Raw genomic sequence first — 14,950 nt, 5'->3', positions numbered from 1 at the left:
TCCATGGCAAAGTAAAACAAAGTTGGCTGTCTAAAAGCCGAAAATCCGTGCTTACTTCTACATATCCAATCAAGCCGTATTAATTATACCCGTGGGTACGATTCCGGTCTTCCGGATTATTATGGTTCAAATGACGTTTTTACCCTACGCTTGGGGTGATCTTATTTGATATATCAACGAACGAAGCACCGAGTGGAAGAAAAATTCAACCACACACAGAGCATTACAATGCTAAAATCCCCCAAAGCAGCCTTTATTCTGTTGCACACTTTGCAAAGTGTTGGAGAGAGATCGATACACATATTTCTAACAAGCCTTTCAATTACTTCGCTCAAAAATCATGTAGGAGCATCGATTGTAGAGTATGATACAAGACACCTCAAAAACAACAGATATTATGATTACCAACACTTAATCATGTGTAGGACTCACAGTGAGCTAGAGGATTAGTCAAGCAACAGAGGTAATTCCATATCCATTGCGCTATAAGATGAACCTGCCAAAGTAGAAGCAGCCTCCCGATGTCCAGTAAGGTCATCCTCTGTTGTATACTCAACGTTATCACAACTTTGTTTAACATTGGCGGTTGCCCCATTTGACATTCTGATCCGAGCCAACTCCATTACCACCTCCTTCATTGTCGGTCTGCTGCTTCCATTCAAGTACAAGCACCTTTTTGCGATATTAGCGACTGCCCAAATCTCTTTTTCTCCACCCTCTTTCACAACTCGAGCATCGAGAATATCATACAACCGGTTCTCCTTCATTGTCAATAGGAAGTATGATGTTAGGCTTCCCCCTTCATTAGACTTGCCTGACAAAATCGGTTTTTTTCCAGTAAGGAGCTCAACAAGTACCACCCCAAAGCTGTAACATCGCTCTTTTCTGTGAATTGGCTGGACTGGAAGTACTCCGGATCCAAGTAGCCTAGGGTACCCTGCACTGCTGTGGTCAAGTGAGTTTTATCAACAGAAATTGACCTTGAAATGCCAAAATCGGAGACTTTTGCTCTGAATTTTTCATCCAAGAGTATGTTTGCGGACTTGATGTCCCGATGGTAGATGGCTATGGAAGCTAATGAGTGAAGGTAATATAGAGCTCCTGCAATTTCTGTAGCGATCCGTAATCGCAAATCCCAGGTAAGAGGAAATTCTTCATTTTGGTCATGGAGACACTGGGAAAGGGTTCCATTAGGGATGAATTCATAAACCAGCATAGGAACTTCTGTCTCCAAACAACATCCAAATAGCTTAACAATATTTCTTATGTTTATTTTGGATAAAATGACCACCTCATTGATAAACGGCTCAAGGTTGCCTTCATCCAATGCTTTTGACTTTTTAATCGCTACGATTCTCCCATCTGTCAACATCCCCTTGTAAACAGTCCCTTGGCCTCCCTGGCCGAGGATTCGATTAGCATTGTAATTGTCTGTCGCCTTCTCCAACTCCTTCGATGTGAATAACTTGGTTGTCTCAAGATTACCCTGGTCTGATGATAACTGCTGCCGTAATAACAAACCACCATTTCGTTTGAAGAATTTTTCCTTGAGCTTTGCTTCCTTTCTTCTATTGACTTCTCGGTACAACCACCACATACAAATTAGTAGAAGTAAAGCTCCCAGACTTGAGAAAGTACCCGCCGAAGGTGAACAAAATAGTAAGGCTCATTTAGCTAACTTCGCAAAGAAATAGAGAAAGTCCATCTTTTTTTTTTTTGAAACAGGAAAGTCTATCTTACTCATACAATGAAGCCGATGGATATAGACGTGTTATCGGTTTTATCTTGGTTCTAATGACCATGTAACCATTACAAAACAGAAATCAACTCTTTTTTTTTTTATCGGCAAAACAGAAATTAACTTATCAAAGCACCACCTAATATTTAGAAATCAGAAACCTAATTTTCTCTGGGTTTAATTAATGGAACCGAATTGAAACATACCATCAGTTAAGCCCCTATCCTACATCTATAAAGTTTATTCAATTTGCATTTGTTTGTTTTGCCTCTTTTTTTTTGGATTATTGATTTGTCTCAACGAGAGGAATCCAAAAACTAAAAATTATTGTCGAAAGTAATTTTTTTTGAATAAATTAGGACAATAATCCAAAAAAAATTGTCTGTTTCGGCCACCACTGCCTGTAAGTCACTTGCCGCCGCGATCACTCACCGCCTTTGACATTTCACAACTTGTACCATAGCCACCCATTCAAGTGACCACCTCATAGAACCCACATAAATGAAGGCAAAAATCAAAAAAGTTGGATTACTTTTTTGTCTTTGTTCAAATTTTTTTTTCATTTTTAGTTTTGCATCCACTTTTCGTGGAAAGGGGTATAGAACCCCAAGTAATAAGAGGTTGGATAATAGGTTCTCGTACTGTGACCTAGACCTTATTCATTTATCTCGACAAGTGAAGTCTAAAATTAGGGTTTAGGATTTAAAAACTTATTAACCAAACTATTTTTTTTTTTTTTGGAATAAAGACAAAATTTTGAAATTTTTTTGCGAATTATTGGTTGATTTTTTATGAACTTTTTAAAGAAGATTATCTTAATTTTTTACTTTTTAGATTCCTCTTCTTGAGACAAATCAATAATCCATAAAAATTAAATGAAAAAGTAAAAATTAATTTTTTTTTGAATAAAGATGAAACAGTAATCTAGCCTTTTGATTTCTCAAAAATAGGCCTTAATATATGTGCATTCTTTTTTTATGCGTATATGTATGTTTATTTACTTTCTAACTCCTTATATATATCTATGTATATACCACAGGAAAAATAACATAAATGACCCATTTTACTGTATATACATGTACACACACACCAATTAATAAAGCAATGGATGAGGGCAAGGGGGCCAGGCAATGTCGTGATAACGGTGGAGTCAAACTTCAACGGTTATGGGTTCAATGAGGTGGTGACTTGAATGGGTGGCTATGGTATAAGTTGAATTGGCAAAGGCGTTGGGTGATTGCGGCAGTAAGTGATTTACAAGCAGTGGAGGTAAGTTGTGGCTAGAAAAGACAATTCTTTTTGGATTATTGTCGTAACTTATTCAAAAAAATTTACTTTCGGTAACAATTTTTAGTTTTTGAATTTCTCGACGAATCAATAATCCAAAAAAAATGATGCAAAATAAACAAATGCGAAAAAGATTTAAATAAACTTTATAGAAATAGGGTAGGGGCTTAACTGATATACAGTTATAAATATAAAGGGTGATATTTGTAATTTTCACTATCATTTTGACGGAAAGAGGTTACGGAGTTAATGGTGGGAACCTTTTAAACGCAAAATTGAAACGTTGGGGACCAATTTCACGCAATTGGTAGGTTGATGACTAAAACAGAACGCAAGTAAAACTTTGGGGACTAAAAATGTCAATAAGCCGTCTAACCTAACCAACAAGTTATGGGTAAATGCCCCTACAAATGTGTTTATTGTGGCATTTGAAAAGGGCAATCTAATTCAAATGTTCTGCAATGATTCAACGAATACGCATACTTTTTTCCTTTTCTCCCTGTCAAGCGAAGATTGTTAAAATCTGGATTTTATGTGGAATCCTTGGGAGAGATGGTTGGTCAAAGAGTAGATACAAAACGAGAAAACCGGGAGTCAATACGTACCGTATAAAGTAGACAGAATCGATAAAATTAGATACAAGGCAAATTTAGTTTTATTGAAATTTAAATGCATTTTCTAAGTGAACGTAATTGTAGTAGTGTTGTAGGACTTTTAAAATATGGGAAAAATTTCAAAAAAGTCCTTGAACTTTTAGAAACTTTACAAAAAATACCTGGACTTTAATTAATGACAAAAAACACCTAAACGTACCATTCCGTTAATAATTAGGCCCCCGTTGTCCAATTCCATCAAAATGTAATGGATGGAGCTAACGGAAGGCGTTAACCTACTTCTTTTTCTTACTTTTAAAAATTACTTTTAACCCTTTCTTTTTTTAGTAGTAAATAAATATACAATAATGTTTTATCAAAAATTACTATAACCCCATTTTTTTACTTTCAAATTTTACTCCTCTCACTCTCTTCTTTTTTTTTTTTTTAGAAATTCAACCCCGCACCATCAATCAACCCCATAACCAACCGCCAAAACCCTAGCCCCAATTTCAAAAATTTGAAATTACTTTTAACCTCCTTTTTTTTTTTAATTTTTACTTCCAAAAATTAACTTTTAACTGTTTTTAGTAATAGTTAGAAAAGGGGTTAAAGTAATTTTTGATAAATAGAAAAAAAAACTTTATTGCATATTTTTTTACTACTAAAAAAGAAAGAGCTAAAAGTAATTTTTGAAAGTAAAAAGAAAAAAAGAAAGGTTAAAAAAGGAGGTTAAAAGTAATTTTAAATTTCTAAAATTGGGGCTTGGGCTTTGGTGGTTGGTTGTGGGGTTGATTGGTGGTGTAGGGTCAAATTTCTATAAATAAAAGAGAGAGAGAGAGAGAGAGAGAGAGAGAGAGAGAGAGAGAGAGAGAGAGAGAGAGAGAGAGGTAAAATTTGAAAGTAAAAAAAAAAGGGAGAATTAAAGTTATTTGTAAATAGAAAAAAAATTGGGTTAAAGTAATTTTTAATAAATAGTAAAAAAATAATTTTATTACATATTTATTTATTATTAAAATAAAATAAAGAGTTAAAAGTAATTTTAGAAAGTAAAAGTAAAAAAAAAGGGAGGTTTAACACCTTCCGTTAGCTCCATCCGTTACAAATTGACAGAATTGAATGGCGGGGGCCTAATTGTTAACAGAATGGTAAATTTAGGTGTCTTTTTATAATTAGTTAAAGTCCAGGTGTTCTTTTGTAAAGTTCTTAACAATTTAGGAGTTTTTTTTAAATTTTCCGTAAAATATGCCAATGAGAGTCAGGAAGAAGCTTACTTGCAATAATAATCACTTTGGTACGAGAATTGCCGTTGTTAGGTAGAGCGGAGGCTGCAGGCATCTATAATTTATTCTAGTACCATTATCAACATCAAAAATGAGCTCCCCAACGGGGCAAGAACAATTGTAGCCCCCAGGAGTATTCGAGCAAAATTCCCCACAAGGGTTGAGACTAGGGTCGCTGCACTCATCAATATCTGTCATAACAAATCAAAGAAAAATCATATGGCAATTTTAACCATTTTTGAAGTTATGATCGGCGAAAGTCAATATTATTGTTAGATTAGAATCTTGGAAGAGGGGCCTAGGTGGCCAAAGACCATTTGGCTATACTAGTATGCAAATAAGACCAGAAACAGAGAAACTTTACCTCGACATCCACTAGGAAGATATGGGTTCCCTTCATAGCCTTCATCACAAAAGCATAAATAATTCACATCCATCGAAAAAAGGGCATAGTTTTTTTTTTTTGATCCGCAAAAAAAGGGCATAGTTTGAGCAGTGAGCATTAGCGCCACATAAATTATCGCTCATATTGCACCTCCCAATACCACACAACCAATCCAGCACTGCAGGAACATATTCCATATCCATTACATTAAGGAAGTCTTTATCGCTAAACCATTGGTACTCAACCATGAATGCGTACTTGCAACCATCTCGATTGTTGTTCGGACCAATGCTTCTTAGAGAGGCATTAACGAACTTAAGGCCACGCGGGATTCTGGTCTGGCAGCATTCTATCCCATAGCAATCTTTTTCACTCAGTTGAAGAGGGTAATTGTTGCAAATCGACATGCAACCGGTTACAGTGTCTGATTCATGGACTACTAGCGCGAGGTTGTCGCAACCCATGCCTGTGAGTCTATTGTTCATGTGAGAGAACGTAAACGGCGTCTCCAGCAAGTTAACGTCTTTGCCGTCGGCTCTATCGGGACAATTGGAAGTGATAACTGGATTGTTAACATGGACCGTTGACCCATTTACTGAAATCTTCAGCACTTCTAGATTGATGCTATTAATAAAAGGTTTGGGTGGATTGAAAGAGTCGTTGCAAGTTACTGCAAAACCTGAAGCAAAGGAGCAATTGGACCCAATTCCAAAGGGGTAGGGGATGTCTATGTCCCCGCATCTTTCTGGACAGCCAGGCTTTGCAAGAGGATATTTTGCTACTGATTCTGCTGTGGTTAGCCACAACAATAAGATGATAATTTGAAACATTTTAAATTCCAAAACCTCTCCCTCCCTCCCTCTTTCTCTACAGTTTTGCGTGAAATGATTGCAGAGAGAGTACACACAACAACCCTTTATAATAAGTACTCCTCGTTATAGAATAGTGAAGTTCCTTGAACCTTCTTTCCCATGTCAAACTGGTGCCATTGGAATTAATTAGTTTTGAAAAAGTAGTTGTCTTGGGGGCGTTCCGTTTTCTTATAAAATGAACTTTTAGAAAATGAAGGTAATTTCAAGTTAAAAAATCATATGTTTACGCAAATAATTTTTCTACAAATATGGATCTTGTTTAATAAATTTCATTGAGATCTTTTAAACGATGCAAAAAAAATTAAAAAATTAATTTCCATTTTTATTATATTTGAGCATGAAATTACTTTTTTTTTTGAAAAATAAGGTTTAAAATATTCCATAATTTTTAAATTATTTTTTTATCAGATTCAAGGTTCTTGTAGCGAGGTGGGACGCTACAAGGGTGTAATGCCACATCCCAACCGTCTAAAGTGTTTTCAATGTTTAGATTTTGTTAAAAACAAAACTCTTCCTCGGAAGAGACTACTCTTTAAAATCAAAACGGTTGATTTTAGGATAAAGGCGCTGAGATGCGACACTAGACTCTTGTAGCTACAAGTACCCTGAATTGGAAACCTTTCGTATCTGATCTGATTGGTGAAAATCCATTATATAGTACTTGTTATGTGACCAAAAATTCAAAGACGCGGACCTGGCTGTGCTTTTTGACTACACCACACGTACTACTACTACTACTACTAGTCTACTGCTACTATTACAATTAATTAATGCAAAGACAGCGAGGAGGAGTCCAATTTGGTGGATTTGTAGGTGTACCACACGCCAACTGAGTTTTACCGTTTCAAAGTCAAAATACGCGGATGGAATGGAATGGATCTTCCAACTTCACACATTTAGGCGTAACACCTTCATCCAACCTCACACATTAGGCGTAACACCTCTTTCGTTACTATTATTATTAACACCTCTTTCCTCAGTAGTATATTATCAACATTCAGAAAATAAAATATGAGAATCATAAAAGGAATATGATTCTTACACGGAGAAAGCTATGGTAAACATAATATACCGTATATCTAAATTATGATTTTTATTATGCGAATTTTTAATTTTCTAATGTATATTTATGATGTTAGTTACGACTTGTATTTTAAAATTAACCTGTCGAACAGGTCATTAACAGGTTACTCATAATTAAAAAAATATTGTTATTATGTAACAACAATTATTCGTATCAGAATCCATAATACTTATAGCCCAACCAAATATATACGTGCAAGATCAAAAATTAAATAAAGCTACCCACAAATGTTATAACAACACCATAAATTGATGTTATCATACCACAATGGGTCATACAAAAAATTCTTTGACAGGTATGATATTTCATAACAAAATCAAAATATATTGTACCAAAATCAATAATTGTTATGCCCAAGCAAAATGCATGTGTAAAATGCCACAAATTATTGTTAATTTTGATAATACCAAAATTTGTCATTTTATTAACATAATGTGTCGTATCAAAAGAAAACATGTCATATACCACAAATTATATGACATAATCACAATTGTTATGACACTATCAAAAATTGACGTTTTCTTACCACAATGTGTCTTACCAAAGGAATTTGATTAAAATATTCCATGACACGACCAATAAATGTCGTACTACAATAAAAAATTGTCATTACCTTAGCACAATGTGTTGTAATAAATTTAAACTAATTATTTTTAATTCCCGCCACAGTATTTTTCAGATTTTAAAATTTCCTCCATATTATCTTAATTTTCAATTCCATCCATACTATTTTTTCAAATTTTAAACTAAAAATGAAATTCCCGCTCAAAATTTTCATCCAAGAAATTCACCAAAAAGTAAGTACTATACCCAAATTTTTGAATATAACTACAATTTCCTCTCAAAATATTTTTCCAAATCAAATTCTCTGTCTAAAAATTCAATCCAAAAAATCAAAATCCCTCCAATTTTTCGTGAAAAAGTGAGAGTTCACTAAAAATTAATTATCCAACTATCTCAAGACAATGATTTGGGTTCGACCTTTCTGGTGAAATCGATTGAGTATGACCGTCAAAAGTATGACCAATTTTAACTTAAGTTTTGTTTTTTGATTTTTTGTTAGGATGATTGATCTAAATCGTTAGGATATCAAGTCTTATAATATTCAACATTGTTACTAAAATCAGAGATTATTGGATATTGATAAGTACGTATTAGAAGACATTGAAGTTTAATAATGTCATGTTGATCTAATTGGACTAAAAAATTGATCATATCGAATAGTCTAACTTTATTGTTTCATCACATTCATCAAACGCTTCCAATTTGATCATTTAACCATCTTAATAAAATCAAACTGTTCATATTGTTAGCTCATTAATGTGACAATTAAATAATGTAAACATAGTGATCATAATTATTATTATACTATAATAATGGCATTGTTTGGTAAAAAAAAAATTTATTTTATGGTTTTTTTTACTACTCTTTAACATACAGAGTCATACATAATTATGTGTTCAAATCGATATGAACACAATCAATAAATTACAACAATAAAAAATAAAAAAGATCAATTATTTTCATAATTTTAAATTTAATAGTTTAGAAAGTAAAAAAAATATTTCTTAAAAAACCAATTTCTAGTCCACCCAAATTGATATTGGATGCATGTGAAAGCCTATTAGAGATAGAAGAGAGATAAACTCAACAAGAGAGTGAGGGATGACCGGTTAGACATGTTGCCCTTTTTTTAATTAAAAAATTGAATGGTTAAGATTAGATTATCTAAAATCCAAATGAATATATAGAGGGTACGTACGATACACGCTTATTAAAGGGTATGTATGTACCATAGGTCTTCCCCTATATTTCTTGTTTATTCAAAAACTTTATAAACCATCCCCAGCTAAAACCTTTTACCAAAACCGTCAAAAGGGCATCTATAAAAAAGAAGAAGAAGAACTAGGAGAGAAGGCCGCCAGATGCGACGGCCGCATTTGCGCTGCGAGTCTAACACAAGAGTAATAAAACAAGTTTCGAGATGCATTTCACCCTGTATTAGAACTGTATACATAAATCAACTGGACAAATGATACTCTCAATATTTTTAACCCGTATCATGCACACGAGTTAACGAAACCATTTTTTCAAAAACTATAGAAAGATTTGTCCTCAACATGTGATAGAATTATTATATCAGCGCAGGCCTTAAAATTTCTACCCCATTAATTTATTATGAGTACACCATCATCTAAAAATGACGCATAAAAGATGTATTGATTGAATGCGATCAAAGTATTCTTCTCACTCGAACAACGACCTAGGTAAATTGGATATACAAATATAAGAGATGGAGAAAAAATTTACTTTCCGATTCGAATCAAAAAGTCAAAGCATTTGGACACAAAAACAAAAAAACGCGAAAAAATTCAAATAAGGACAAAACCAGACTTTTTCTAAAAGTCTTAGCGGAACACCACCTTTTTTCTTTAGAGCTATATTTGGAGAGGGAGAGAACCTTTGACGGCCTGGGTGAGAGAGAGAGAGAAGTATTTTAGTCATTTTAAATTTTAGCATATAGTATGTAATTGGGTTAATAGGCGAGTCAAGTTTGTTTCTAAATATATATAAATGGGTTGGATTGAGTATGAGTAATTAGACTCATAATTAATAGGTCTAAATGAGTCAATGACCCATTAAAGACCCAATTCACTTATAACTTATCTAATTTGATCTAAACCCACTCATTTGCCACCCATAACTAGACGTAGGTGTTTGTAGTCGTTTGTGTTGTGATGCAATCTGTTTGTACTTGCCGTTTGCCGTTCTGAATAAAATTTCCTATGCTTAGAAAAATCACAGTTTAGGTAGGATATGAGCTTCCCGTAATGCCAGATTTTTCTACATCGCTGCCATCAATCTGCACATCTCATTGTAAAGAGAGGGTGAAAATGAGAAGGGCCGACAACAGGAATCAAACTTTTTGACGATTTCCATAAAGGTAGCAGTTGGGTTGTCGTTTCCAATTAATTATACTAGAGGCTTGGGCACACGCGATGTGTGTGCAAGTCGGATTTTCGTAACATTTGTGAAAATTTGATCACATAATAAGTGAGAAGTATTTTTACAAAAATGTTGTGAAAATCCGACTTGCACACGCATCGCGCGTGCCCAAGCCTCTAGTATTTGTTATTAGCAAATACACACATTAGGTAGAATGCATCATTCCAAAGTAAGAACATGTTCAGCGATTTAAAGATTGTACACTGATGTTTTGCCTTCATTAAACATCGGTTTTGCCTTAATTATCATGTCTTGTAATTAGCTTTTCTTATTATGCACGGGCGAAATTAACATAATCTATCTACATAACTAAAAGAAAACATCCATACTGGAAGCAATAAATATGGAAAAAAATATCCAAACTGAACAGTAACAAAAAAAGAAACAACTCTTGGTACGATAATGCTAAATTTTAAAAATGAGTTATGATGACAATCTCATACTCATATCTGAACTATTAAAGCACGATGAACTCCTAAAACAAAATAAATTGACAAATTCAAATAATTGGATAGCATGCAACTCCAAATATTGTAGAGCTATATAGTTCATCAAATTCCAATCTTCGCTTCGCTACCTGCAAAAGGAACACATAAGAACATTTAGGTTGTGTTTGGTTGAGAGTTTAGTTTAGTTTAGTTTTGGTAGTGGGTGGAGAGAGAAATAGAGTAATGATTGAAGATATGGGTAATTATTGAAGAGAGATAGAGAGAGATGGGAAAGTAATAATTGAAAAAATAGGATAATGATTGGAAAAAGAAATAGGGTAATGATTGAAAACAAAACTAAAACTAAAACTAAACCACGAACCGAATTAATCGTTTGTTAGTGTATGATTTGTATTGAAGTAAAAATTTACTGAATGGGTAACAAACAATTTTTTCTTAAAAAATATATATTATTACCTTTTGTTGAGGTTTTTTTCCCTGCTTCTCCTCTTGTTCTGTAAATTGTTGCTCCACTTCGTCCAAAGCTTCTAAACAAATGATATCAGTCTCAATCTCCTCAAGCATAGCTCCCAATGCTCTCATATCCATGAAATTTAGTTTCAAGTTTTTGAAGATTGGTGCTTTAGGCCATGTGGGCAGGAGGTTATTAACTATAGCCTGAACCAAATTCTCAATGTTTGGCTTGCAGCCTTTTTTCCTTAGACTATGAAATTGGTTTTCTTTATTTAGAATGTGCGCCCTCACAGTTGAGTTTGGCATCATTGGCCCTTGCTCAAACTCCATCCACAAATAGTGGACATTATGCTCGTCTTCCATCAAAGCATTCATTAAATGTGTAGCATTTTCTATAACATGTCTTTGAAATATTGTTCGCTTTACATGCATCTAGCTTGGTGATAGAAGGTCTACTATTTTTCCTATAAGGTATTGTTCACTTATATTTTCTCCAACATTTTGCAAGGCTCGACATGTCTCTATTTTTTGTCGAACAAAATTTTCAACTGGTAAGCCCTCCCTCTGACGTTTAGATTCAAAATCATATACTGCATTCAACATATCTAAGTGATCATTACGACGCAAATATTGAGGAGGCCTCATGAAAACCTGCATAAAATATTATATGTATAATTATTTGAACCTAAAAGTTCTCAAGCGAAACAATTTACGACCCATGTAAGTTTAAAAACTTATTTAGAATCTCCGTTGGGGTAAAAAAAAAGAAGGTGTCCATAATCATGTACCGGTTTAGCCTCTCCATAAATCGCATCTTTCATTTGAAGATTTAAAAAAAAAAAAAAAACACCAACTTGCATGCGTATATAACAAATTATCTTTAAAATGTGGAAGGGAAAGAAAATAGAAGTTATAAGCATCATACTTTTTTCTTTTTTTCCATTGGCACCACTTGGCTACTCGTTTTCCTTGCCCTTTGTGGTTGCTATTTGTCTTTGTTGTGTCATTTCTCCTTACCTTCGATTTTTCTATTAATAATTGAATAGACGAAAATATTGGTTACAAAAATAATGTTGTGAGCAGCCCCCTCAAGTAAAGGGAATGAAATATAGGGAAAGAAGGGCTGTAAATGCATTCAGTCCTACGTCATTTTTTTGGTCACTACCCGTTCTTCACATTTGACAATAGAAAAATATGAATTATGTATATTTGTACGGGAAACAAATCTAACTAACCAAATCTTTTTTTTGGAATCCAGTTGCATTTCTTTATGCACAGGAAACAAATCCAACTAACCAAAATCCAATTACTATATACGGAAAACAAAACACAGCTTTAGTCACTACAATAGATGAAGCAGAGAGGAAATCATACCTTGTGGTTAGCAGAACTGAGTGGTGCGAGTTCCGAATTACTTTCAATTGTTAAAACCTTAAACCTGCCAAATGAATTCGCACATAAGGAAGAGTGAAGCATGGGTTATGAACTCATAATACGAACAAAAATGCATCCGAATTCCAGAAATTTCGTAACAAATGACATCATAATTGTTCAGTTCAAAGAAAAAGAAATTGAGAATGAGCATACTGCCATGAAAGGAATTCAACCACCTATGACATCAACTAAAATTTTAGTGAACCCAAATGGATAAAAGGTACGAAACAGTTTCTCGTTTCTTTCTTTTCTTCCATGTTTGACTAAGACTTAGTTTCTAAATTGCTAGTTTAAAGAGAATGCTCAATTTCTAGACCATAAGATCCCCCTTTTTCTTTTTCTTTTTTCTGATTTTTGAAAATGAACCTCCACAATAACATTCATAAGCCGACTTGATATACCCACCAGGCCACCAAAATCATCCTAATCAAACTTCGAAAACCTCTAAACAACATCAAAACCAAGGTCATACTGTAAACCCCAATAGCCAGAATTCAGAAAAATTACAAAACCCAGAAGCATTGGTGCATACCCAGTTCACAAAATAGCAAATTTTCACACAACCATCAAAAACCCAAGAGAGATTGGCAGTCAATTGTACCTACAATTTTAGGGGAAAATCGAATCAACGTACTTGGTTGAAATTCCTGAAGGCCTGTGATCAACAATTGATTCCCGTCTCTGAACCTCGTCTCTGGAAGATGGCCCTTGTCTCTGAACCTGGCCTCTGAAAGGCGCATATGAGACAAAATGGGGTATTCATAGCCCATGAGAGTGAGAGAGAGAGGGGGGTGGGGTTGTGGGAGAGAGGCGTGGGCGGTTGAGGAGTTGGGAGAGAGAGAGCGGTTGAGGAGTTGGGAGAGAGAGATGGATGCCGGCAGGTGTGTTTCAAGAGTAGTGGGATTTTGAAGTAGTAGTGGGGTTGGAGATGGACCGGTTTTTTTTCCCTCCCCCATTCTCTCTCTCTCTATTGAGGACATCTGGACATGCCGGCAGGTGTTTGTTTTTTTGTTAAAATGTCTAATATATCCCCAAAACTAACTATTTTGTTTTGTGTGGTTTTTCTCTTTAGAGAGTATTTTAGGAAAGAAAAATACATGACAAAGGGAGGAGACACCAAAGGGTGCTCTCCCTTTATATATTAGAATAGATGCGATAGATCCTAAAGCTACGTTGAACAAAAAGTTTGATTTCCTCATTGGCTGTATATGCGGAGACGCGCGAAGACCGAGACTCTGAGTCTTTGCAAAACTTGCTTTAGTGGCATGTGTTGTTATTATTATTATTAGGGAAAAAAAATGAAATGGTCTTCGTAGTTAAGTGTTTGTGTCAATTTGATTCTTGTAGTTGTAATTGACTCGATTTACACTCTGTATTTTCCATTTTCTTTCAACTTGGTCCAATTACTAATCGCCGTTAGTCCTTTTAACAGCAAAATCAAATGGCCCTCTTTTTTGGGGTTACAATAGTAATTCTCTCATTCCCCTATTGCCCTAATATTAGGGGTGTGCACGGGTCGGGTGGGGTTGGGTTTGACCCCCGAACTCGACCCGACTTGTCGGGTAACAAATGTTTTAGGCTCGCAAACCGAATCGAAAATGGGTAAGAACTGTCCGCAAGCTCGATTCTTTACGTCGGGTTGGGTCTGACCCAAAACTGAATTTTGTGAATTGGTCTGGTTGGGTAAGAAACACACCAACTACCCCGAACAGAAATTTGATTTTTAACAGAAAATGAACCCGTACCCGTTCTAACCACATGTTCGACCCCACTCAAGACCCTTCGAGTCGGGTTCGCGGGTGGACGAAGTTTTTGCACAAGCCTACCTAATATACCTCTGAACTGAAACACAACTCATTCTTCCATTCTCCATTGATAAGGAGGCACCTGAGAAGAAATTTGATTATAGTTTTCTAAAAAAAGTTGCTCTCCAATTCAACATTTTTATGATCAGCCATGAGGCAACATAATCACTGGTATTGTCTACCTATTCAACTTGTGGACAAATACTGAGATGCCTTATTTTTTTACATAGTACTGAAAATGCATATAGAACAATGTCTAAAAGTCATAACATGATATAGATCCAAAAGTCACAACATGATAAAGAACCATGTCCAAAAGTCAGAATATTACATAAACTCAGGGGTTGTTTGGCTAAATAAGCCAAGTGGCTTATTTTTTTGTCCTTATTTTTTTTTTCTGCATTTGTTAGTTTTTTATCAATTTTTCAGAAATGCTTTGTCTTGACGAGAGGAACCTAAAAAGTAAAAAATTACCATTGAAATTCAATTTTTTTTAATAAAGACGAAAAAATTGATTTATTGGCTTATTTTTGTCTTTATTTAAAAGGACTAACGGCGGAC

General features: G+C 34.6%; 1 protein-coding gene, 1 long non-coding RNA gene and 1 pseudogene across 2 annotated transcripts; all 3 read right to left on the bottom strand.

Moving 5' to 3' along the window:
* Positions 1-347: 347 nt before the first annotated feature.
* Positions 348-6,192, bottom strand: LOC131312683 (wall-associated receptor kinase-like 8; annotated as a pseudogene).
* A 4,221-nt stretch (positions 6,193-10,413) lies between these two features.
* On the bottom strand, positions 10,414-11,873 carry LOC131312674 (uncharacterized). The gene is made up of 2 exons (XM_058340597.1): positions 11,154-11,873; positions 10,414-10,825 (listed from the first exon to the last, which is right to left on the bottom strand). Exons 1-2 carry the CDS (start codon positions 11,580-11,582, stop codon positions 10,748-10,750), a joined length of 507 nt encoding a protein of 168 aa, XP_058196580.1. The 5' UTR covers positions 11,583-11,873; the 3' UTR covers positions 10,414-10,747.
* A 1,040-nt stretch (positions 11,874-12,913) lies between these two features.
* On the bottom strand, positions 12,914-13,523 carry LOC131312698 (uncharacterized). Its single transcript, XR_009195948.1, has 2 exons — positions 13,219-13,523; positions 12,914-13,185 (listed from the first exon to the last, which is right to left on the bottom strand). It is a non-coding gene; the product is annotated as an uncharacterized LOC131312698 (long non-coding RNA).
* Between the last annotated feature and the right edge of the window lie 1,427 nt (positions 13,524-14,950).

This window comes from Rhododendron vialii, chromosome 2a (genome assembly GCF_030253575.1).
Source record: "Rhododendron vialii isolate Sample 1 chromosome 2a, ASM3025357v1".
In the NCBI taxonomy this organism is placed as follows: domain Eukaryota; kingdom Viridiplantae; phylum Streptophyta; class Magnoliopsida; order Ericales; family Ericaceae; genus Rhododendron; species Rhododendron vialii.
Note: the sequence above shows the minus strand (reverse complement) of the source record. Positions and strands in the feature narration are given on the sequence as shown.